This window comes from Phyllobates terribilis, unplaced genomic scaffold (assembly GCF_046119375.1).
Source record: "Phyllobates terribilis strain yellow unplaced genomic scaffold, ASM4611937v1 Scaffold_1__5_contigs__length_1240528914, whole genome shotgun sequence".
NCBI lineage: Eukaryota > Metazoa > Chordata > Amphibia > Anura > Dendrobatidae > Phyllobates > Phyllobates terribilis.
This window is the reverse complement of record NW_027362761.1, coordinates 342,534,016-342,559,957: the sequence shown is the minus strand read 5'-3', so window position 1 is coordinate 342,559,957 and position 25,942 is coordinate 342,534,016. Positions and strand designations below refer to the sequence as shown.

The following is a 25,942-nucleotide window of genomic DNA, read 5'->3' as shown; positions in this document are numbered from 1 at the left end:
TGCATGCCGTTCGGACTCTGCAACGCACCAGGAACCTTCCAACGATTGATGGAATGCCGTCTGGGACACCGGAACTTTGAGACGGTCCTGCTGTACCTGGACGATGTTATAGTTTATTCCAAAACCTACGAGGACCACCTGAAACACCTGGCGGAAGTGTTTGAAGCCCTGGCAAACAACGGCCTAAAGGTGAAACCCTCCAAGTGTCACCTCCTGAAACCAAAGGTGCAGTACCTGGGACACGTGGTGAGTGCTGACGGAGTGGCTCCCGACCCTGATAAGATCACCGCAATTAAGGAATGGCCAAGCCCCTCCAGCGTAAAGGAAGTGCGGCAGTTCCTCGGGTTGGTAGGCTACTACCGAAGATTCATTCCCGGTTTCACCAAAAAGGCAGCTCCTATGCAGGACCTCCTGATAGGCCAGTCCAGGAAGGCCAAGAACCAGAAGCCACCCTTCAGATGGGAGAAGCTGGAAGAAGAGTCCTTCCGCCAGCTGAAGATGGCCCTCACGGGGAATGAAATCCTGGCGTACCCTGATTACAGCCAGCCCTTTATCCTCTACACCGACGCAAGTAACGTCGGGCTAGGAGCCGTACTGTCCCAGATCCAGCAGGGGAAAGAACGGGTAATTGCTTACGCCAGCCGAAAACTGCGACCCACCGAAAGAAACCCTGAGAATTACAGCTCATTCAAGCTAGAGTTCCTGGCAGTGGTGTGGGCAGTCACCGAACGCTTTAGGCACTACCTTGCCTCTTCCCGGTTCACCGTGTACACGGATAACAACCCGTTGACACACCTGGATACGGCAAGACTCGGTGCCCTGGAGCAGAGATGGATGGCCCGCCTGTCCAACTATGAGTTCACGATCAAATACCGGGCAGGACGCTCCAATACCAACGCGGATGCCTTGTCCAGAATGCCAAACCTACCGGACGTAGGGGAAGATCCAGAGGAACTGGAAGAAGTTGAACTCCCCGCGTTCCACCATCATGGGACTATCCAGTATTCCCACCGTGTAAGGGGTAAGCAATCTGCTACGTTCAACCCCTTACCTCATTACAACTGGGCGGAAACGCAAGACAGTGACCCCGCCGTCCGACTGGTGAAGGAGATGCTGACTCAGCCAGATGCCCGCCTTGACCCAGACGCTCCGGAGGAGGCCAAGCAACTGTGGGTTGAGAAGAGTCGACTGTTCCTTTACAAGGGGAAGTTGTGCCGCAGAATGGTTAACTCCCGGACGCATGAACTGATCTGGCAAGTAGTGGTGCCAAGAAGAGACGCGGCTATGGTACTGGAGGCATACCACAACGGAGCTGGGCACTTCGGATGGAAGAAGCTGGAGTTCCTGCTGCGCGGGCGGTTCCATTGGGTAGGCATGAGAGGAACCATCGAGAGGTGGTGCAGAGACTGTGGCCCATGCAACCTAAGAAGGAAGGACCGTGCTAGCCAGAAGACTCCCCTGCAGTCCATCGTCACCAAGCAGCCGTTGGAACTGGTAGCCTTGGATCATGTAAAACTGACCCCCAGCAGAAGTGGCTACGTCTATGCGTTAACCATCGTGGATCACTACTCCCGGTTCTTGGTTGTCGTCCCCGTCAAGGACTTAATGGCTCAAACAGCAGCTAGAGCCTTCCAGCAGCACTTCTGCCGTCCACACGGATACCCAGAGCAGGTGCTGACGGACCAGGGACCTGCCTTTGAAGCGGAGGTCTTCCAGGAGTTCTGCACTCTGTATGGCTGCCGGAAGATAAGAACAACACCCTATCATCCACAAACCAATGGACTCTGCGAGAAAATGAACCAGGTGGTGATAGACCTTTTGAAAACATTGCCCCTGGAAGAACGCAGTCTGTGGCCTGAGAAACTGCCTGATCTGGTGGACCTATACAACCACATCCCTGTAGGTTCTACCAACTGTACCCCGGCTTACCTAATGAGAGCAAGACCTGGTAAGCTGCCTGTTGACCTGGATATGGGAGTCCTGACACCCGAGGACACTTCACCAGAAGCAGACTGGGACACAGAGAGGCAGCAGCAGTACCGGAAAGTACAGGAGAGCGTGGAGCCAAGTCTCTGTCAAGCTAGAGAAAGACAGGAGAAGACTTACAACCAGTATGCTCCCGCTGTTCCCCTGGTACCTGGAGAGCAGGTCTTGAAGAGGAAGAGATGGCTCCACAAGTTGGACGACCAGTGGGAGAAGGACCCGTACACCGTACTGCCCTCAAGCCATGAGAACCCGAAAGTCTGCACAATCAGTAAGGATGGAGGAGAAACCACAGCCATTGTATCCCGAGATCACCTGAAGAAGTGTCCCGAACAGCTACGGAACCCTGAAGAAGAACAGGAAGACCCTCGACCCGCAGAGGAAAGGGAAGATATGGTCAGTACTGTGCTCGGAGACTTCCCTCGGTCTTGGACTCAAGTCAATGGCGCTGTTGTGGTACCCGTCCTCACCTTCCTCCAACCAGCATCTCAAGTACCTACGGAGAAACAGGTAGAGCTGGAAGAGCAGCCGGTCCAGGAGGCAGAAGACCCCACACAAGCAGACCAGGAGGATCAACCCTCTGCTTATAGTGAGCCTGCCGTGCCCCTAGTGAGCCAAAGAGCTCGTAGACAGCTGCCCAGTTTACCTTTGACAGCCCCTACACCCTGTAGCTCAGGACCAGTCAGTCAGCTCCGTAGGTCTACTAGGGCCACTAGAGGCCAGTTGCCCATACGTTGGAGGATCTAAAGTGTTTAGACTGTTTTATTTGTATGTACCTGTTTATAGTTGCTTGTAAATAATTATGTATTTCTAGTTATTTTATAGGTGTCTTTTATGGATTATCCGGAATCCTTTGTATATATGTTTGGAGCATAACCCAGGAAAGGACTAAGATTGTTAAAGACTCGGGGTAGGACAGACCCCTACCTGGTTACGGCTCCCTGTTCTTTGGTGAAATGGACACCCTTGTTTTCTTCAAAAACTGCACCCGGTTGCGGACACGCCGTGACCATCCTAATGTGGTTTTCTTTATTGTACTGTTTCTGTTTATAACTTGTTATGTTTAAAAAAAAAAAAAAAATGTTTAGTCCCGGAGTACTAAATTTTACTAGGGGGGAATGTGGCACCCCAGGGGTCTGGTTTCCACAGTAATAGCAATATTAAGTCTGAGAGCAGGTGGGAGGTCTCCTGGTCAGGAATCGTAAGCATGCCACACCTCCTGCCCAGTCCTGGGAGGGGAAGAACTTCCCCTATATAAACTGGGGCTGAGGCAGGGTTAGAGAGGAGAGAAAGAGAAGAAGAGGAGTCCCAGACAGAGACACAGTCTGGTCTGGAGTGAGGCAGCTATAGGGAAAGAGAGATCAGGAGCTCTGTGGGAGCCGTGCTAAAAGAGGTCAGGGGCTGGAAGCTGTAGAGCTCGCCCTGATTGAAGAGTTCTCACCGGACCCGGAGTCCGAGGCTGTGGGGACTAATCCTTACCCAGCAGCAGAAACCGACCGGCAGGGGATTTCAGGTCCTCTGGCCAAGAAACCCGAAGGCACGGTCACACGCAAGGGACCAACACCGCCGTCGTGGAGCGGAAGCTACCAGAAGGCCCCGAGTCACCGGCCATACGGGTGAGCACCACACGGTACACTCAGGGACGTGGGCTACTTTTACCCGCCTCTAGCAAGGTAGCCAGAAGAGTACAATTAGTTGGGGAGGCCTACAACTCCGCCTGGCCAGGGGAGATCCCATCTGCTCACGGACTGACCAGGCCCCGATCGCTAGCCAGTACTCCGGGAGGGTCTACCTTTGTCATCAGTAAAGACCCTGAACTACACCGCACCGTCTCTGAGTGGTTCCTGCTACCTGCATGCTATTCTGCTACCCCCTTCAAACACGTCGGCTGCCCTGAGGTCATACCCCTCCCGTTGGGGGTTATACCATCTACGCTGCACAATCGTACCACCGGCCTCAGCGGTCTGCCCTGCAGCGGCGGCCTCATAGCCGCATTCAACGGGTGGCGTAGTCGAACACCGTACCATCTTCTGCTAAACTCTGCCACTCAGCTTGACTCCCTGGGCACGGACCGGGTCACCGCCACGAGACTACTACCCCTATCAGATCCGGCTCCGGGTAGGCTCCCGCGTGCGCAACGCTGCGCGACTCAGGCCCAGGGGTGCGTCATATCCTCTTCACCGTAAGGCAACATGACCTCTTCAAGTATTTTAATATATGTAAACTGGTCCATGATCCTTGGTATGTGGTAAATAGGTCCGGCACCATAGTAAGAGAAATGTGCCCATATCATGATGCTTGCACCACCATGCTTCACTGTCTTCAGAGTGTACTGTGGAATGAATGCAGAGTTTAGGGGTCATCTGACAAACTGTCTGCGGCCCTTGGACCCAAAAAGAACAATTTTACTTTCATCAGTCCACAAAATGTTTCTCCATTTCTCTTCAGGCCAGTTGATGTGTTTTTTTGCAAATTGTATCCACTTCAGTACATGTCTTTTTTTTTTTTTTTTAACAGTGGGACTTTGCGGGGACTTCTTGCTAAGAGATTATCATAGAATCATAGAATGGTAGAGTTGGAGGGGACCTCCTGGGTCATCTGGTCCAACCCCCTGCTCAAAGCAGGATTCACTAAATCATCTCAGACAGATGTCTGTCCAGCCTGTTTGAAGACGTCCATTGAAGGGGAACTCACCACCTCTCGTGGCAGCCGGTTCCACTCATTGATCACCCTAACTGTCAAAAAGTTTTTTCTAATATCTAATCTGTGTCTCCTGCCATTCAGTTTCATCCCATTGCTTCTAGTCTTTCCTTGTGCAAATGAGAATAAAGATGATCCTTCTTCAATGTGACAGCCCTTGAGATATTTGTAGACAGCTATTATGTCTCCCCTCAGTCTTCTTTTTTGCAAGCTAAACATTCCCAAATCCTGTAACTGTTCCTCATAGGACATGGTTTGCAGACCAGTCATTCTGGTCGCTCTTCTCTGAACTTGCTCCAGTTTGTCTATGTCTTTTTTTAAATGTGGTGCCCAAAACTGGACACAGTATTCCAGATGAGGTCTGACCAAAGAGGAGTAAAGTTCAATAATGATTTCACGTGATCTAGACTGTATGCTTCTGTTAATACTTCCCAGAATTGTATTTGCCTTTTTTGCTGCTGCATCACACTGTTGACTCATGTTCAGTCTATGATCTATTAGTATACCTAAGTCTTTTTCACATGTACTGTTGCTTACCTCTATTCCTCCCATTTTGTATATGCTTTTTTCATTTTTATTGCCCAGATGTAGTACTTTGCATTTTTCCCTGTTAAAAACCATTCTGTTAGTTACTGCCCACTGCTCCAGTTTATTTAGGTCTTTTTGAATCCTCTCTCTCTCTTCTCTAGTGTTAGCTATCCCTCCTAGCTTTGTGTCATCAGCAAATGTAATCAGTTTACCCTCAATTCCTTCATCTAAATCATTGATAAAGATGTTGAACAATACAGGTCCCAGGACAGAGCCCTGTGGTACCCCACTTGAGACATTCATCCAACTGGATGTGAAGCCATTTACGACCACTCTTTGGTCCGTTCACTAAGCCAGTTATGAATCCATCTAACAGTTGCCACACACAGTTAGCTTCACACAGGCGTCTTCTAACTGTCACAGTACTCTCAGGTAACTTGAGACTGTCTTTGATCATCCTGGAACAGAACATTGGCTGAGCCTTTGGCATTCTGGCTATTCTTTGATCCATTCGAATGATAGTTTTCTGTTTTCTTCCACGTCTCTCTGGTTTTGCTTTCCATTTTAAAGAATCAGAGATCATTTTAGCTGAACAGCCTATCATTGTCTGCACTTCTTTATAAGTTTTACCCTCTCCAATCAACTTTTTAATCAAAGTACGCTGTTCCTCTGAACAGTGCCTAGAACAACCCATATTTCTCAGGCTTTCAAGGAGAAATGCATGTACAACATGTCTGGCTTCACCCTTTAAAAAGGCCACGTAATTTACATATGTTTCTTCACAGAATGATTGACCTCGATAATTGAACTCCACACTGCTATTATTTTGAACACAACCCTTTTCAATTAATTATTTAAATACACAGACTCAAAAACATGCAGAACATGAATGCTGAGTCTGTTGGTTTTCTAAGAATCTACTGCACCAACTGGTAAATTTTTGACATGTGGTAATATAATTTATACCAAAAACAGTGATTAATCTGGTTAGTCATATTGGACTGCTATTATTTTGAACACTGCTGAATATATGTATATAACTGTATATATACCCATGTAATTATTTTTCTTGACTATTTCATGTTAGGAAGGAAGTCTGACTCTTCAGCAGTGTGTTAATTTTAAAAGGGTGGGTATGGTTAACAAAATCAATTAGGTAAGCCAAGCCTACATGCAACATCCAAGTTGTGGCTGTGGTGTGGCTGTAAAATATCTTAAGAATAGCAATGAAGAACAGCTCTTTTTAATTGTTTAATTGTTTCCAAACCAAATGTCTTTCTGCTACGTTTTAGTTTTTTCCTGTACTTCCAAGAGCCATCTTTTTTTAAAGCCTTATGAGGTCTTGTTTTTTGTGGAATTAGTATGTATTTTGGATGACATCATTCAATGCACTTAGAAGTAGGAAAATATAGAAGTAGGAGACACAGATTAGATATTAGAAAAAACTTTTTGACAGTTAGGGTGATTAATGAGTGGAACAGGCTGCCACGAGAGGTGGTGAGTTCCCCTTCAATGGACGTCTTCAAACAGAGGCTGGACAGACATCTGTCTGAGATGATCTAATGAATCCTGCTTTGAGCAGGGGGTTGGACCAGATGACCCAGGAGGTCCCTTCCAACTCTACCATTCTATGATTCTATGATATTTCCTAATGCTATGAAATTGTGCAACAAAAACCCCAAACCCCCCAGAATTCTGCAACAGTTTTTTATGGCATAAATTATATGGTAAAAGTGACCTGCATGTCAGTACAATTATAATGATTCCAAACATATATAGATTTTTTGTTATTTAAGTGGAGAAAAAAAAATTGTTAATTCGAAGAAGAAAAAATTCTCTTGTGTCGCCAATTTACGAGACCAATAACATTTTCATTTTTGTGATGATGAAGCTATTTGATTGCTTGCTTTTTGTGTGGTAAGCTGTTCTATTTATACAAATTTGAAGTAGAAATAATGATTTCATCACTTCTAATTGCATTGTTTTTCAGTATTGCAGAGACCAAAAGAAGACATACAGTGCCTTGTGAAAGTATTTGGCCCCCTTGAACTTTTCTACCTTTTGCCACATTTCTGGCTTCAAACATAAAGATATGAAATTCTAATTTTTTGGGGAAGACTCAACAACAAGTGGGACACAATCGTGAAGTGGAACGAAATTTATTGGATATTTTTAACTTTTTTAAAAAATTTAAAACTGAAAAGTGGGGCGTGCAATATTATTCGGCCCCTTTACTTTCAGTGCAGCAAACTCACTCCAGAAGTTCAGTGACTATCTCTGAATGATCCAATGTTGTCCTAAATGACTAGTAATGATAAATAGAATCCACTTGTGTGTAATCAAGTCTCCGTATAAATGCACCTGCTCTGTGATAGTCTCAGGGTTCTGTTTCAAGTGCAGAGAGCATCATGAACACCAAGGAACACACCAGGCAGGTCCAAGATACTGTTGTGGTGAAGTTTAAAGCTGGATTTGGATGCAAAACGATTTCCCAAGTTTTAAACATCTCAAGGAGCACTGTGCAAGCGATCATATTGAAATGGAAGGAGTATCCGACCACTGCAAATCTACCAAGACCCGGCCGTCCCTCTAAACTTTCATCTCGAACAAGGAGAAGACTGATCAGAGATGCAGCCAAAAGGCCCATGATCACTCTGGTTGAACTGCAGAGATCTACAGCTGAGGTGGGAGAATCTGTCCAAAAAACCAAAATCGAACTTTTTGGCCACAATGCAAATCGATATGTTTGGTGTAAAAGCAACACAGCTCATCACCCTCAAAACACCATCCCCTCTGTCAAACATGGTGGTGGCAGCATCATGGTTTGGGCCTGCTTTTCTTCAGCAGGGACAGGGAAGATGGTTAAAATTGATGGGAAGATGGACGAAGCCAAATGCAGGACCATTCTGGAAGAAAACCTGTTGAAGTCTGTAAAAGACCTGAGACTGGGACGGAGATTTATCTTCCAACAAGACAATGATCCCAAACATAAAGCAAAATCTACAATGAAATGGTTCAAAAATAAACGTATCCAGGTGTTAGAAAGGCCAAGTCAAAGTCCAGACCAGAATCCAATCGAGAATCTGTGGAAAGAGCTGAAAACTGCTGTTCACAAACGCCCTCCATCCAACCTCAATGAGCCCGAGCTGTTTTGTAAGGAAGAATGGGCAAGAATTTCATCCTCTCGATGTTCAAAACTGATAGAGACATACCCCAAGCGACTTGCAGCTGTAATCGCAGCAAAAGGTGGCGCTACAAAATATTAACTCAAGGGGGCCGAATAATATTTCACGCCCCACTTTTCAGTTTTTAATTTTTTAAAAAAGTTAAAAATATCCAATAAATTTCGTTCCACTTCACAATTGTGTCCCACTTGTTGTTGATTCTTCCCCCCAAAAAACTTGAATTTTATATCTTTATGTTTGAAGCCAGAAATGTGGCAAAAGGTAGAAAAGTTCAAGGGGGCCAAAAACTTTCACAAGGCACTGTAATTCTGACGTTTTCATTTTTTTTTCATTTTATAAAATTCATATATTTAAATTTTAATACGTTTAGACGTTTGGACGTTTAGGGACACAGCAATACCACATTTGTTTATTTTTTTTATTTTTATTAATTCTTTATTTTTAATGAAAAATAGGTGTGGGGCTTCAAATTTTTCTTTTTTAAAAAAAAAAGTCAATATTTTTAAAAAGTTTTTTTTTTTACTTTTATTGAACCTGCAGTTGAATGATCTCTAATACTATATATGCAAAATGACAGTATTGCAGTGTATAGTAAAAATCACAAAATCATATAAAGGCCAGCCATAGGGGTCTTCAGCAGACCCAATGGCGCTTCCATAGCAACCCCAAAACATCTTGCTGATGGACACATGGAACAGCTCTCCCCAGTTTGTGTGCATTAAATGCAAGCTGTCAGAGACTGACAAGGGTATTTAAGAAGCTAACTGCAGCGGGCGGATATCACTTCCACTTGCTCTGTAACAGAAGATAGCTGAATGACACAGCCATCAACTGCTATATGACACTGCCATCACTCTATGTGACTGTAGACTTGTGAATCCTTACAGCGCCGGGGCCAGGAGCAGACGGACATGTGACCACAGATAGGCAATTTGAATACTTCCAGCCACATTCCAGCAAGACATGTATGGCCTCAATTCACTTGTATTGAGCTGTGCTGCTCACGTCTAGTTTGCACATGACCGCATTTATGCACATCGCATACTTGCAGTGATACCATCGCCCACTCTCAGAGTCGGCACCAGAGAATCCTGACAGCGCACATTGCACGAGCTGTGAGGCTTCACAAGTCTGCAGTCATATAGAGTGACTGTAGACTTGAGTCCCAAGCCTATGCAAACCATTTAACAATCATTTCATCTTTTTACTTGGTAATTTCATCTAGTTTTTCCTTTTGACACACTTCAATGTTTCAGAATATTTCACTTTTAATATTAGACAAAGATAACCCAAGGAAATACAAAATGCAAAATGCTGTTTTAAAATAATGATTTTATTTGTTGAAGGAAAAAAAGCTCTTCAGACCTTTCGTTATTTATGTGATACAATAATTGTCCCCTAAATCAACCAGTTAACCAATTCAATTGACAATAGGGATCAATTTCAGCAGCCTCACCCCATCATGATTACTGACAGACCTGTTTCATTAAGCACTACTTAAATAGAGCTTGTCTTGTAATGATGAGCATCTACAAGGTCTCAAATATTGGCACGATGCAACAATCCAGACTCAAATATAGATTCCAAACAAAAACAACAAAGTCTATCAATCTGGAGAGGGTTATAAGGCTATTTTAAGGGTTGATAAGACTTTGGGACTCTATTAAACCAAAGTAAGGATTCATTTTCACAAATGGATAAAAATTGGAATCAATGGTGAACCTTCTCAGGAGTAGCCATCCTGCCAAGATTTCACAAAGACCATATAAATGTCTCATCTAAGAGGGCACAAAAGAACACTTACCAGGCTAAGCACCGCAGGTAAGCACCTACGGTAGGTGGCCGCCGCCGGCACCTATGACAGCTGATCGGCGGGGGTGCTGTGTGCGGGACCCTGGCTGATCATACATTGCTGCCCTATCCCACAGATAAGGCATCAATGTGAAAGTAGTGGACAACGCCAGTGGTTTTGGAGCGGCAGAGTCAAAGTATGAATAAAAACTCACTGAGATGATATAGCAAACCTTAAATGGGCAGCTCATGCTTAAAATTCTCCAATATAGCCTAATTAAAATAATTGTGCAGTGGGGCCAAGAGTTGTCCATAATTTCTTTATAGTGCTATAATAGACTCATCACAAAGTATAATGATCATTTCATTGTAGTTGATATTGCCATGGGGTACACAACCAGTTATATTAGATTTAGGGGGAAATTACTTTGTGACATTGATGATGTACAGTGTTCAGCATAAATGTGTACATCCCAACAGATTTGTAAGAAAACCTTTAGCATCCTTTAAGAATCAACACTTTCTATGGGATATCATACTACAAATTCTCCTACAAATGTGGGTCATTGATTTAAAACAAGATTTGTTAGTTTGCACACCTAAAAATAATTTTCATAACAAATTAATTCAAGACCATGTTGCAAAAGAGTGTATACCTCAATGAAAGTCTTAGGAGCAAAGCTAAAGTTAAGAATACAAAATTCAAGTTAACAAGAATTCACCCTAATTATTTCTTTAACAGGTGTCTAGCACACAGTTGACTATAAAAGGGCATTACTTAACAAAGATAACCCATTGTCATTTTAATGCTGTCAGCAATGAAACCATATGGAAGAGAAATGTTGCATGTCCTGAGAAAGAAAATAATTTCTTTACCCAAGGAAGATGAAGGCTACAAGAAGATCAGCAAAGCTTTACATATCAGTTAGAATACTGTAGCAAAAGTAATTCAAAAATTTTACAAAGAGGGAACTCCAACAGTCTCACAGAGACGTTCAGGTTGACGACGGAATGTAAAACCTAAACAGGAGCATCTTTGATGAGAAGGGTTGAAGGAAATCAACATGCAAGTTCACTGCAATTCGCTAAAAAAGTAGAAAGAGTGTTTCATGTGACACAATACGGGATACACTGCATAGGAAAGACATGCAAGGGTGCCGTCCATGAAGGAAGCCTCTCCTAAAACTCATGCACAAAAATACATATCTACAATTTGCCAGGGCCGAAGCTGAAAAATATGAAAAATATTGGGGCTCTACGCTCTGGAGTGATGAGATTAAAATAGATGTTTTAGAAACTGACGGGTCCAAACTGTATGGTGTCACAAGCATGATGAGTACAAAGAAAATTGCATGGTGCCTACAGTGAAACATGGTGGCAGTGTCATTATATTGGGCTGCATGAGTGCTGCTTCAAACATTCCGAGTCGGGGAGCTTCATGTCATTGATGGTATCATGCATTCACAGATGTACTGGTCTACATTGAAAGAGAAGATGCTACCATCACTCCATGCCCTTAGTAAACTTACACTTTTCCAACATGACAATGATCCAAAACACACAGATCTAAGGTCACTGTTGCATTACTGAGGAAGAAAGTGATTGAGTGGCAAAGTATATCTCCTGATTTGAATCCAATTGAACACCTACGGGGAATTCTGAAGAAACAAGTTGAGCATCACTCTCCATCAATCATCCAGGATCTAAATCAGGTCAATCTTGAAGAATGGAAAAAATATGTTGCCAAATTGTTCATTCCATGCCTAGAAGACTTGTGGCTGTTCTTAAAAATCATGGAGGTCATACAAAAAACAGTACTAGATGTACAGTCCTGCTCATCTTTATTGGCACCCATGAAGTTTAAGTACATAATGTGGAATATCTCCTGAAAAAAATGATAAACAATCATTTTAAATCAAAAACAATGGGAGGGAAAGATAAAAAAACCTAAAGCTTGCTGTAAAATTGGTATTGGCACCCTTTACATTAATTTAGTATGGAAACACATTTTGACTCGCCTGTGGTAAATCACAAAAGTCATTCTCCTGTGATTAATTGTCAGGGCCCATGTGACATGAATTAGCCAATGAATGATGACTTCACTGTTTTAAAAAGCCACATGGTAGGCCCTGTTCCTTTGTCACAATGGTGAAGACAAAAGAGCTTGTCTGAGGACATCTGAACTGCTATTATTAGCAAACACAAGACTTCTAAAGGCTATAAGGCCATCTACAAAGACCTTGGCATCGCAGTTTCGACAGTGCGCAATGTTATTAAGAAGTTTGCCAAGCAAGGAACCATCAAGAACCTCCCTGGACATGGGGGAAAGAGGAAAATTGACAAGAGATGTCTTTGAAGGTTGGTGTTAAAGGTAGAAAAAACACCACGTCAAACATCCAAAGACCTGAATGTCAATCTGGAACAGTCTGGTGTCATGGTTTCAACAAGAACCATACGCCGCACACTAAACCAGATTTAAGGGTGAAGGCCAAGGAAGAAACCATTGCTGAATAAAAGACATAAAAAGGAATGACTGATCTTTGCCAATGAGTACCTTGAGAAACCAAAATCCTTCTGGTAAAATGTTTTGTGGGCAGATGAAACAAAAATAGAGCTTTTTAGCAATGCAAAGCAACTGTTTGTTTACAGACAGCACAATGAAGCTTATAAGAAAAAGGATCCATAATGATGTGGGGTTGCTTTGCTGCATCTGGTACTGGAGGGGCCTTTACTGTATAACAGTAATCATGAAATCAGAGAACTATCAAGAGATTTTAGAGCCAAATGTCCTATCCAGTGTAAAAAGTCTTGGTTTGAGTCGAAGATCATGGGTCCTCTAGCAAGACAATGACCCAAAGCACAGTGACACATCCAAAAGTACACAGGAATGGTTGAAAAATAAAAAAATAGACTGTTTAAAGATGACCAGCAATAATTCCTGACCTCAATCCCATTGAAAATCTTTGGGGTGAGCTGAAATCTGCCATTGGGAAAAAGAATCCTGCAAACATTCAAGAGCTTGAACAAACTGCAAAGGAAGAGTGGGAGAAAATTCCAACTGAGAAGTGCAAGAAACTTATAGATGGCTGGAATAAACGTTTGGAGGCTGTCATCAATGCCAAAGGGTGTGCAACCGAGTATTAATTAGGGGTGCCTTTATTACTGCACATGCGGTTTATTCTGTTTATTCTTTGAAATTGCAACATCAAAGTTGAAAAACAATGTTTTATTGTTGTATTACTTTGGACAATTAATTAAAAAATCGTGAGGATATAACTTTGGTACATTTCTATTTATTTATGAATATATTGTACTGTACAGTTTATGAAAAAAATGAAGGAGTGCCAATAATGGTGACCAGTAGTGATGGGCGAGCACTAAAATGCTCAGGTGCTCGTTGCTCAGGTCAAGCACATTGGAATACTCGGGTGCTGAACCCGAGCAACGAACCCAATGTAAGTTTATAGGAAACTCGAGCATTTTTCAGGCGGCTTTCCCCGTTGGTCTGCAGAGGGCCTAAAAATTGCCCAAATCGATAGGAACAGTGCTCAAATGGCATGCGAACAGCATGGGGAAGACCCCTGAAAGCATTTCTGACTCCCAATGTTGTCAGAGGTATTACGCCACTTTTACGTACTCACAATAAAACATACAAAAACAAAACCAAAATGGATTTTCCTGGGAAATATGTTAAGGAACATCCTTTCCAGGGTAATGACTTGTATATAAGGAAAAATAAATAACCAAAAACAAAAATACTCCTCGACACCATAGGCTATGTTCACACGTAGCGTTTTGTATGCGTTTTTCCACTTTTGTATTGCTTTCAACCGTGACAAATGAAAGCACCGGGAAATGTCATTTCAACATTTTACAACCTTATCTGGCCATGTGGTGTGTGAGACTTGATCAGACACATCTTGTTTCATTTATGAAGGAGGGACTCTGAAAGTCACAAAGCCTATTTTTATAGGGCCATCAGGCGGCCTTTACTATTCTTAAAGGGCCAGCAGTCACTTTTCTTAGAGAGCCATGAGCCAGCTATGCTTTGTTGTTCCCATTTCTAAAGAGTGGGTCTCCTAAAGTGTTATTGAGTATGCAGTGAGTCGCAGGGCTGCCCAAAATTTGGACACACCCCAATACCCCTTCGAAAATTTGGATGCACCCCAATACCCCTTTGAAGAGACTTAGAGGAGGGCCTCCTGAAACCATTGTTCTCATTATTAGGGAGTGGGTCTCTCATTGTGTTTGCCTATGCAGTGAATGCAAGGGCTGCCAAAAATTTGGACCTACTCCAATGCCTCTGGAAGAGACGTAGTGGAGGGCCTCCTGAAAAAATATGTTCCCATTATTAGGAAGTGGGTCTCCCATTGTGTTTGCCTATGCAGTGAATGCGAGGGTTGCCAAAAATTTGGAGGCACTCCAATGCCCCTTGGAATAGACATGGAGGTCAGAGGGCCTCCTGAAAACAATGTTCCCATTATTAGGAAGTGGGTCTCCCATTGTGTTTGCCTATGCAGTGAATGCAAGGGTTGCCAAAAATTGGGAGGCACTCCAATGCCCCTTGGAAAAGATGTAGAGGGCCTCATGAAAAAATGTTCCCATTATTAGGAAGTTGGTCTCCCATAGTGTTGGCCTAGGCAGTGAATGCAAGGGCTGCCAAAAATTGGGAGGCACTCCAATACTCCTTGGCAGAGACATGGAAGAGGGCCTCATAAAATAATGTTCCCATTAGAAAGGAGCGGGTCTCCTATACTTGTAATGCCTATGCACTAAGTATATGGGCTGACAAACATTTACCGCTGGGGGGTATACATGAACATACTGAATACTTTTTTTTACGGGCATCATGAACACCCTTTAAAAAGATTATCTGGGTGTTGAATCACGGACCACGGTCACCCTGGTGATGTAGTGGAGGATGAGGAGAAGGAGGAGGACAAGAGCAAATAGCCAAAATCAGGAAGAGTATACACATGTGTGGGTGTGAAAAGGTGCGTGGGAATATACCTCCCAAAAAAAGACACTGGACTTGAGTTTATGCTACGCTGCTATCATTCAGTGGTGTTGAGAAGTCTGGACAGATCCAGCCCTTGTTCATTTTTATAAGAGTCAGCCTGTCAGCATTTTCAGTTGACAGGTGGAAGCGGTTATCAGTTATAATTCCACCAGCGGCACTAAAAACCTGCTCTGATAAAACGCTAGCGGCAAGGCAGGCCAGGACCTCCAAGGCGCATAGAGCCAGTTCATTCCACGCTGAACTGACGGTATGACAGTTGTGCAGGTAGTACCGTCTATAGTGCATGAAACTATCTCCTGTTCTTTCTCCTCCTCCTCATCTTCCTCATTGTCACCCAATCCATGTTGGGATGAGATGAGGCTGGGCTGTGTGTAATCACCCTGTATGGTTCCTTGCTCCATCTCATCGTGCTCTGCCTGCAATGCATCCTCTTTGATTATGAGCAGAGAGCGTTTCAGAAGACAGAGAAGCGGGATAGTGACGCTAATCATGGCGTCATCCCCGCTCATCATCTTGGTGGAGTCCTCAAAGTTTTGGAGGATGATACATATGTCTGACATCCATGTCCACTCCTGAGGTATTATGTGTGGAGTCTGAACTGAATACAGATGGCCTTGTTGATGCTGGTACTCAACAACTGCCCTCTTCTGCTCACAAATCCATCCCAAGATCTGCAGTGTAGAGTTCCAACGCGTGGGGACATCACACACCAGTCTGTGAGACGGAAGTTGCAAACGCTGCAGAAACACAGCAAGGGCAGCGGAAGCTGTATTTGACTTTCTAAAATGGGCACACAGGCGGCGTACTTTAACAAGCAGATCCGGCAGCTCCGGGTAGGACTTGAGAAACCACTGAACCACGAAGTTAAGCTCTTGGGCCAGGCATGGTACGTGTGTGAGCTTGCCTCGCCTCAGGGCTGCCACCAGGTTCCAGCCATTGTCACACACGACCATGCCTGGCTGTAGGTTTAGCGGTTTGAGCCACAGCTCTGCCTGCTCTTTCAGAGCTGTCCACAACTCTTCAGCATTGTGCGGTTTGTCACTTAAGCATATTAGCTTCAGCACAACCTGTTGCCGCTTGGCAGAGGCAATGCTTCCAGCTTGTGACTGATGTGGTCATTTCCGAGATGGAGGCTGAAGAGGAGGCTGAGGAGGATGAGGTGCAGGAGTTGTAGACTGTGGGGGCAACCCTGATTGACCTAGGTCCTGCATTCCTTGGTGTCGGGAGGACGTGTTCCGTCCTAAGGTCCGACTGGTTCCCAGCTTCCACTAAGTTAAACCAGTGTGCCGTCAGCGAGATGTACCGTCCCTGCCCACAAGCACTTGTCCACGTGTCCGTGGTCTGGTGGACTTTCCTGGTAACTTCGCTGTTGAGGGCACGGCTAATGTTTTTGGACACTTGCTTGTGTAATGTGGGTACGGCACACCGGGAGAAATAGTGTCGGCTGGGGACCGAGTACCGAGGGACAGCCGCCGCCATCAGGTTGTGGAATTCTTCCGTCTCCACGAGCCTAAAAGGCAACATTTTGAGTGCAAGCAGTCGCGAAATGTGGGAATTTAGCAGTGTGGCCTGTGGGGCGTTGGCTGCGTATTTGTGCTTGCATTCCAAGGACTGGAGTATGGACAACTGAAGGCTGCGCTGGGACAAGGAAGTGGACGTGCTTCCTGATGCAGCTACTTGAGGATGTGAAATGACAGATGCAGGGCAGGAGACATCTTCGCATGCACCATGGACAGGGGATTGACTTTCATGCACAACAGCTGAAGAAGCAACTGTTCCTGGACCCTGGGGTTCGGCCCACAAAGTCGGGTGCTTTGCTTCCATGTGCCTGATCATGCTGGTGGTGGTCAGGCTGGTAGTTTTGCCACCCCTGCTGATGCTGGCCGGCAGGTGGTGCAAATGGCCTTTTTGGGGTTATCGGCAGAGTCTTTAAAAAGCAACCAGACTCGGGAAGACCTAACAGTTGTACTGGCAACTTCCTTTGTGTTGTTGCTACGGGGAACGGTTGCCTGCCTTCTTTCTGCGGCCACCACACTGCTTCTTCCTGCCTGTTGGGGTGCTCTGCCTCTCCCCCCCCTGTGTGCTGCTGTCCTCGCTCTGCATGCCCTCCTGTCAGGTTGGGTCAGTTACTATATCATCCACCATCTCGTCTTCCACTTCCGCACTCTGGTCCTCCTCCTGACTTTCTGGCAATTGTGTCTCATCATTGTCCACCTCTTGTGACACTTTCCCACCGTCGCCTTCATGTGACCGTGGCTGCTCAAATATTTTGGCATCGCTACATGTGATCTCCTCTTGCCCCGCTTCAAGTGGACCGGGCGAGAGGCCCGAATTTATAAATGAAAAAGTGAACAGCTCTTTAGAGTGTCCAAGTGTGGGATCAGTTGTCTCCGGGCACTCGGCATGATGGGAGGAAGGAGGATCAGGGTGAGGAATATGCAGTCCAGACTCATGGCTACTGAGACTTGACCATGTGGAAGACAGGGTGGTGGTGGTGGTGGCAAAGTGACTGGAAGCATTATCCGCTATTCAACAAACAACCTTTTGATACTGCTCTGGGTTCAATAGTGGTGTGTTGCGGTCCCCTAGGAATTGGGACAAGAAGTTCGGGCGAGAAGATGTGGGTGTTTGTTGTTGAACAATTTCAGCTTGCCCACGGCCTCGGCCTCTGCATCACCACCACGTCCAGTTTCCCGTCCCTTGCCACGTGCCTTGCCCATGTTAAATGAAGGACAATATGTTCCACGCTCACTACAAATGGCTGAATTTGGAGCAAACTTATATGTGATCCGTGTACCGGAGTAACCACAGTTTTAAATACCTGGCCAGTAGGTAACTATTTTGAACAGCAAACCGGTGTCAAAAACTTCGCTGACGCACTGAAACAAATTTTTAATGGAGGCCAGAAGTTGCAGTATTTTCTGAAAACTTATATGTGGTCCGTGTGATGGAGAAAACACAGTTTTAAATACCTGGCCTGTAGGTAAGTAGTTTGAACAGCAAACCGGTGTCAAAAACTTTGCTTACACACTGAAACAAATTTTTAATGGAGGTCAGAAATGGCAATAATGAGGATTAAGATCCCAAAAAAAATTATTCCTGGCCCCTGAGACCTGGGCCTATGTCTAGAAATGTCTAACAGCAACAGCAGCAGACAGAACTAGAATGGAGCCTCTTGTGCTATATGCACTGCAGTCTGCTATATACACTGCCTGCCTGCCTATATACACTGCCTGCCTGATATCACTGCAGATGGATTAGTCCTCAGAAGGACTGTTTGTAGAGATGGAAATGTGTAATATGCTTCTGTTCTACCTACACTACCTAATAAACAAGTGAATCTCTCCCTAGCTCAGCAGCAGCTCTCCCTATATTGTCTGATTGCGGAATAGACTGACATCTGACATAGAACTGATGACGCTGTGCGGCCAGCCAATCACTGTAATGCCACAACCAACATGGCTACGGCATTACAGTGAATGGCAGGCAATCCCTGCATGTTCATTGGCTCTGTAAAGAGCGCCAAACATGCAGGGAGGGGACCCGAGCATCCGCCCGATCATCTCACAAGTACTCGGCGAGCTCTGAGCATCTCGAGTACTGAGATGCTCAGGCAAGTACCGAGTACTTGCGAGTATGCTCGCTCATCACTAGTGACCAGAACTGTAGCAGCTTTTGATGTTGAGTGTGTTCATTTTTACATCAACTAATTTAAGATTTTGTAAATTAAGTTACATTATTTACCTTACTTTAATGTTGTGGGTTAAAACATGCTATATATGTTCCGGTTTTGTTAAAATTTTGAAAATTGTTTTTGTGTGTAGTGAGATATTGATTAAAATCTTACTTTTCAAAGAGGGTGTACTCATTTATGGTGAGCACTGTAGGTTTTGAATAAATATTTTTAATAAATGGAATGATCATGAAAAAGCTACATTTTGTGTTTTCTCATGTTGTTCTCATCTTATATTAAAATTAGCTGGATGATGAATTTATGAGAAATCGGGTGAGCGGCAAATGCTTTTCCACTGCACTGTAAGTGCGTTAAAATCAAAATTGACAGCCATTTATATGAGATATGTGGAGTGCAGAAGCTATTTGAAGATTAGAAAAAGCCATCAAGCTGAAAAGAGACTTCGGGAATCAGAGGGGAATTTATCACTGACTTTATGCCAAGATACTGGGGTAAAAAAGCACATTTTTCCTCTATTGTTCAGGAAATAGTTCTTTGTTTATGTGAAAGTAGACAAATCAAGTCAGTTTTATACAGGGGTATTTTGGGCTCACACACCAGTTTTTATGGCTTATATTTTTGCTGCTGCACAGTATGGTTTGACATTCATGTAAAACAATACATAAATATATAGGTGCAACCATGCTTTTTTCCTTACTACAAAATTCAGAGCCTTGGTTAATATTAAACTACACTGCTCAAAAAAATAAAGGGAACACATAAACAACAGAATATAACTCCAAGTAAATCAAACTTCTGTGAAATCAAACTGTCCACTTAGGAAGCAACACTGATTGACAATCAATTTCACATGCTGTTGTGCAAATGGAATAGACAATAGATGGAAATTATTGGCGATTATCAAGACACCCTCAATAAAGGAGTGGTTCTGCAGGTGGGGACCACAGACCACATCTCAATAGCAATGCTTTCTGGCTGATGTTTTGGTCACTTTTGAATGTTGGTTGTGCTTTCACACTCGTGGTAGCATGAGATGGACTCTACAACCCACACAAGTTGCTCAGGTAGTGCAGCTCATCCAGGATGGCACATCAATGCAAGCTGCGGCAAGAAGGTTTGCTCTGTCTGTCAGCATAGCGTCCAGAGGCTGAAGGAGCTACCAGGAGACAGGCCAGTACACCAGGAGACCTGGAGGGGGCCATAGGAGGCAACAACACAGCAGCAGGACCGCTACCTCTGCCTTTGTGCAAGGAGGAACAGGAGGAGCACTGCCAAAGCCCTGCAAAATGACCTCCAGCTGACCACAAATGTGCATGTGTCTGCACAAACGGTTAGAAACAGACTCCATGAGGGTGGTATGAGGGCCCGACGTCCACAGATGGGGGTTGTGCTCACAGCCCAACACCTTGCAGGACGCTTGGCATTTTCCACAGAACACCAGGATTGGCAAAGTCGCCACTGGTGCCCTGTGCTCTTTACAGATGAAAGCAGGTTCACACTGAGCACATGTGACAGACATGACAGAGTCTGGAGATGCCGTGGAGAGCGATCTGCTGCCTGCAACATCCTTCAGCATGACCAGTTTTGGCAGTTGGTCAGTAATGGTGTGGGGTGGCATTTCTTTGGAGGGCTGCACAGCCCTCCATGTGCTCACCAGAGGTAGCCTGACTGCCATTAGGTACCGAGATGAGATCCTCAGACCCCTTGTGAGACCATATGCTGGTGCGGTTGGCCCTGGGTTCCTCCTAATGCAGGACAATGCCAGACCTCATGTGGCTGGAGTGTGTCAGCAGTTCCTGCAAGATGAAGGTATTAAAGCTATGGACTGAATCCGATTGAGCACATCTGGGACATCATGTCTCGCTCCATCCACCAATGTCACGTCTGTCCAGGAGTTGGCGGATGCTTTAGTCCAGGTCTGAGAGGAGATCCCACAGGAGACCATCCGCAAGCTCATCAGGAGCATGCACAGGCATTGTAGGGTGGTCATACAGGTACGTGGAGGCCACACACAATACTGAGCCTCATTTTGACTTGTTTTAAGGACATTACATCAAAGTTGGATCAGCCTGTAGTGTGTTTTTCCACTTTAATTTTGGGGGTGACTCCAAATCCAGGCCTCCATTGGTTAATAAATTTGATTTCCATTGATGATTTTTGTGTGTTTTTGTTGTCAGAACATTCAAGTTTGTACAGAACAAAGTATTCAATGAGAATATTTCATTCATTCAGATCTAGGATGTGTTATTTGAGTGTTCCCTTTATTTTTTTGAGCAGTGTATTTTTAAAAGGAACCTGTCACCAGTTTTTTCATGTCTGAACTAAGACTAGCACCTTAATCAGCATCTTTACAGCATTCCATAAATGGGTATATAACCCCCTGACTCCCCCTGTATTCTCCCATGCTCTATGTAAATCCTGCCAGTCCGGTCGGATAGGTGTCCTTGCTGAGGCATCTACAGTGGGTACGGCAAGTATTCAGACCCCTTTAAATTTTTCACTCTTTGTTTCATTGCAGTCATTTGGTAAATTCTAAAAAGTTCATTTTTTTCTCATTAAAGTACACTCTGCACCCTATCTTGACAGAAATGTAGAATTTTTTGCAAATTTATTAAGAAAGAAAAACTGAAATATCACATTTTCATAAGTATTCAGACCCTTTGCTCAGACACTCATATTTAAGTCACATGCTGTCCATTTCCTTGTGATCCTCCTTGAGATGGTTCTACTACTTCATTGGAGTCCACCTGTGTTTAATTAAACTGATAGGACTTGATTTGGAAAGGCACACACCTGTCTATATAAGACCTCACAGCTCACAGTGCATGTCAGACCAAATGAGAATCATGAGCTCAAAGGAACTGCCCAAGGAGCTCAGAGACAGAATTGTGGCAAGGCGCAGATCTGGCCAAGGTTGCAAAATAATTTCTGCAGTACTCAAGGTTCCTAAAAGCACATGCCTCCTGCATCATCAAACATAGCCGGGCGAAATATCGCACCTGTGCAGAGACCTCAACGGCTTGTGCCTGCGGACTTTGCTCTGCCATCCTGTGGGCAGAGTCTAAACATAAGGGCGCATTTTTATATTTTAGGCTCTGCCGGCAGTAAGGCGCATTTGCACTTATGTTTTAGGCTCTGCCCGCAGTAGGGCGCATGCACACTTATGTTTTAGGCCCTGCCCGCAGTAGGGTGCATGCGCACTTATATTTTAGGCTCTGCCCGCAGTAGGGCGCATGTGCACTTATGTTTTAGGCCCTGCCCACAGTAGGGCACATGTGCACTTTTGAGGCTCTGCCCGCAGGGCGAGTCAGGGGGTTATAATGCCGTTTATGGAATGCAGCACAGACGCTGATTAAGGTGCTAGTCTTAGTTCAGACATGAAAAAACTGGTGACAGGTTCCCTTTAAACCATTAATCTGTTTGATGGATTTCAAGCTGGCTACAGACATATATAAGAACATCTTCTGTTATACTGAACATGGTTGTAAAATAATTCTCATGTGACTAGTCCAGATGAGAAAAAACGCAAAATTATAGTTATAGCCTGATAACTAATCAGATGAAAACCATGATTTTGTCGTTTTCTCGGCCAGTCTGGTCACATGAGAATTATATTATACCCATGTATAGTATAACATAAGATGTTCTTGCATATGATCGGTGAAAACTTAGGGTGCTATTAATCCTTAGGTAACACAATCAATGCTAAAGACCCATTTAGCAGGCTCCATTCATGTTTATGTTGAGCACCAGAAACCATTGATTCCACAGGTCAATGACTTGTGCAATTTGACATTAAGTACAATTATGCTGCACGTACCGCTTATTTTCCATTATGGGAACCCTCCAACCTTTGATCTGATTTAATTCAGTGTCAGACACATCTATCAGCAGAGGAAGCCGAGGAACCCACACTGTCATTTCTAGTGAGGGCTTGAAATGTTGATAGGAGAAATTCACAATGGCATTAACCTTCCCTTTCATTTCCTTTCCATTTACAAAGACATAGTCACATCTGTCCGAAACCTGTTAGACAGAAAAAGAACAAGTTCACTGGCTTATAAACCGTCAGGGACATTTTACATAGCAATGAAATCAGAATCTAGAGCAACAATTCTAATTAAATAGGAGTTACTAATTACTTAGAAAAAATGAAGTAAGGGAAGACATGGAGATTTATGTGTTTCATTTTATTTATGCTCCAAATACACTTTAATGTTTAACCATTAAGGATTCAATTATCTTCATGTTAAGATATGACTTGGATTATATTCAATTTTCAATATGACTATGTGAAAGCTGCAATATCCCAAATAATGCAACATTTCCAAGCATATAAAGTGTTAGAATTTTTCCACGAATGGTTTGAGTTGTTTTATGTTGTACAAATATTCCCACATAAATCATTTTATATGCATGCAGTATGTCATACAGCTGTGACACTGCACAGAAAACATTTTCTGCTGATTGACATATTATCTCAGCCATGAGACATCAGCACAGTAATGTCTCCTGGAATATGTCTCACGTGAGGAAACTTACAACAGTTATTTGTCGTTATGTATTTGTAAACATAACATAATATTTTATTCATGTGTTTCACAATGACTGACAACACAACATGTTTTTTGATGGAAGTGGTAGGGAAAAAACAATGGAGAAGAGGGATTGACTTTAGAAGATGAGACTCTATATTTTGTAACTTAGTTATTGACTTTGTAAGCATATTGTTTTAGCCTGGAGTCGTTTCAGAGGGGTTTGTAAATATAAAACAATGCCATATAGCAAAATTTACAATTTGTTGACTTGAATAATTTTCCAGTGTTTTTTCACACACCCATTTCATCCTCAGCAGAATATGTGGTGGAAGTCGCTGTTGTCCTGGTTTCTTCCTCTCTTGTTTACTTGTTAGTAATATTGCAGAATCAATAAAATATTACTATTCTGTTCATCTTGCATTTGAGAAAAAGTGAGCAGAGTCTCCCCTCCAGAGGTTCCACATGAGTCGCATGGGCTATTTTAATGGAACTCAATTGGTGGTTTGGATGAAGAATGTGAATGATGTTTTTATACTTACTGGTGGTCCAGAGAGACTAAGGGTGCTTTTACACTGTGTTCAGGCATCCATTCAGTGGCCCCATTGGGGCATATGTCCAAGCCTCCCGCAAAACAGAATTTGCCAATGAGGCCATAGACTTTAATGGTGCCAACAGAGTGTACATGCGCTCTGACATGCATCATTTTTGGGTGTGTATGCCAGACACCCAGATGCAGTCTACTATGGGGGGATTTGGACGTGAGCCCCGACGGGGCCACTGAATGGGTCCCTGAATGCAGTGTTAAAGCACCCTTGGTCTTATTTACCATAACCTGACACATATAACCCAATGTACTTAAGGTCAAGTTCACACGTTCAGTATTTGGTCAGTATTTCACATCAGTATTTGTAAGCCAAAACTAGGAGTGGGTGAAAAATGCAGAAGCGGTGCGTGTGTTTTTTTTATACAGGTGCATCTCACAAAATTAGAATATAATCAAAAAGTTAATTAATTTCAGTTCTTCAATACAAAAAGTGAAACTCATATTTTATATAAAGTCATTAGAAACAGAGTGATCTATTTCAAGAGTTTATTTCTGTTAATGTTGATGATTATAGTTACAGCCAATGAAAACACAAAAGTCATTATCTCAGTAAATTAGAATACTTTATAACAACCGTTTGAAAAATGTTTTTAAAATCCGAAATGTTGGCCTACTGAAATGTATGTTCAGTAAATGTACTCTATACTTGGTCGTGTCTCCTTTTGCATCAATTACTGCATCAGTGCGGTGTGGCATGGAGGCGATCAGCCTGTGGTACTGCTGAGGTGTTACGGAAGCCCAGGTTGCTTTGATAGCAGCCTTCAGCTCGTCTGCAATGTTGGGTCTGGTGTCTCTCATCTTCCTCTTGACAATACCCCTTGGGGTTAAGGTCAGGCGAGTTTGCTGGCCAATCAAGCACAGTGATACTGTTGTTTTTAAACCAGGTATTGGTACTTTTGGCAGTGTGGACAGGTACCAAGTCCTGCTGGAGAATGAAATTTCCATCTCCAAAGAGCTAGAGGGAAGCATGAAGTGCTCTAAAATTTCCTGGTAGACGGCTGCGCTGACTTTGGTCTTGATAAAACACAGTGGACCTCCACCAGCAGATGACATGTCTCCCCAAACCATCACTGATTGTGGAACCTTCACACTAGACCTCAAGCAGCTTGGATTGTGTACCTCTCCACTCTTCCTACAGACTCTGGGACCTTGATTTCCAAATGAAAATTGAAACTCTGGAACCTTATGGAGTGTGTCAATGACTGCTTTCTGGACAACTGTCAAGTCAGCAGTCTTCCCCATGATTGTGGAGCCTGCTGAAACAGACTAAGGGACCTCTTTAAAAGCTTAGGAAGCCTTTGCAGGTGTTTTTTGTTAATTATTTTAATTTGCTGAGATAATGACTTTTGTGTTTTCATCGGCTGTAAGCCATAATCATCAACATTAACAGAAATAAACAGTTAAAATAGATCACTCTGTTTGTAATGACTCTATATAATATGTGAGTTTCAATTTTTGTATTGAAGAACTTAAATAAATTAACTTTTTGTTGATATTCTAATTTAGTGAGATGCACCTGTACTTTTCCTTTGATTGTTCTACTTACAAACACTGATGAAAAATACTGACACCATACTCAACGTGTGAACATGCCTTACGTTGAGGAGAATTTCCAAAAAGGGATCACAACTTCAACTTAAAGGGGTATTTACATCTCCAAGATCCTATCCCATTATGTAATAATAATACTAAAAGCAAATATCTCTAATTAGAAATATAGTGTGGTCGCTTGCCCCATGTGCAGGGCATTGCAGTAGCATAGGTATCCATGGTTACGATTACTCCTAGAGTAAGGCTATGTGCCCACGATGCAGATTTGGAGCAGAAATTTCCTGAGCATTTCTGAATCTCCTTGGCAGAAAAAACGCATGCGTTTTTTTTCAAGCGTTTTTCCAAGCG

General features: G+C 43.6%; 1 protein-coding gene across 1 annotated transcript in view; it reads right to left on the bottom strand.

Moving 5' to 3' along the window:
- Nucleotides 1-25,942, bottom strand: part of LOC141260424 (transmembrane protein 132D-like) — a 1,566,153-nt gene that overhangs the window by 32,672 nt on the left and 1,507,539 nt on the right. Inside the window, exon 6 of the mRNA XM_073676136.1 lies at nt 22,722-22,927. Within this exon, the coding sequence (XP_073532237.1) occupies nt 22,722-22,927 (206 nt within the window). The remainder of the gene's footprint in view (nt 1-22,721; nt 22,928-25,942) is intronic.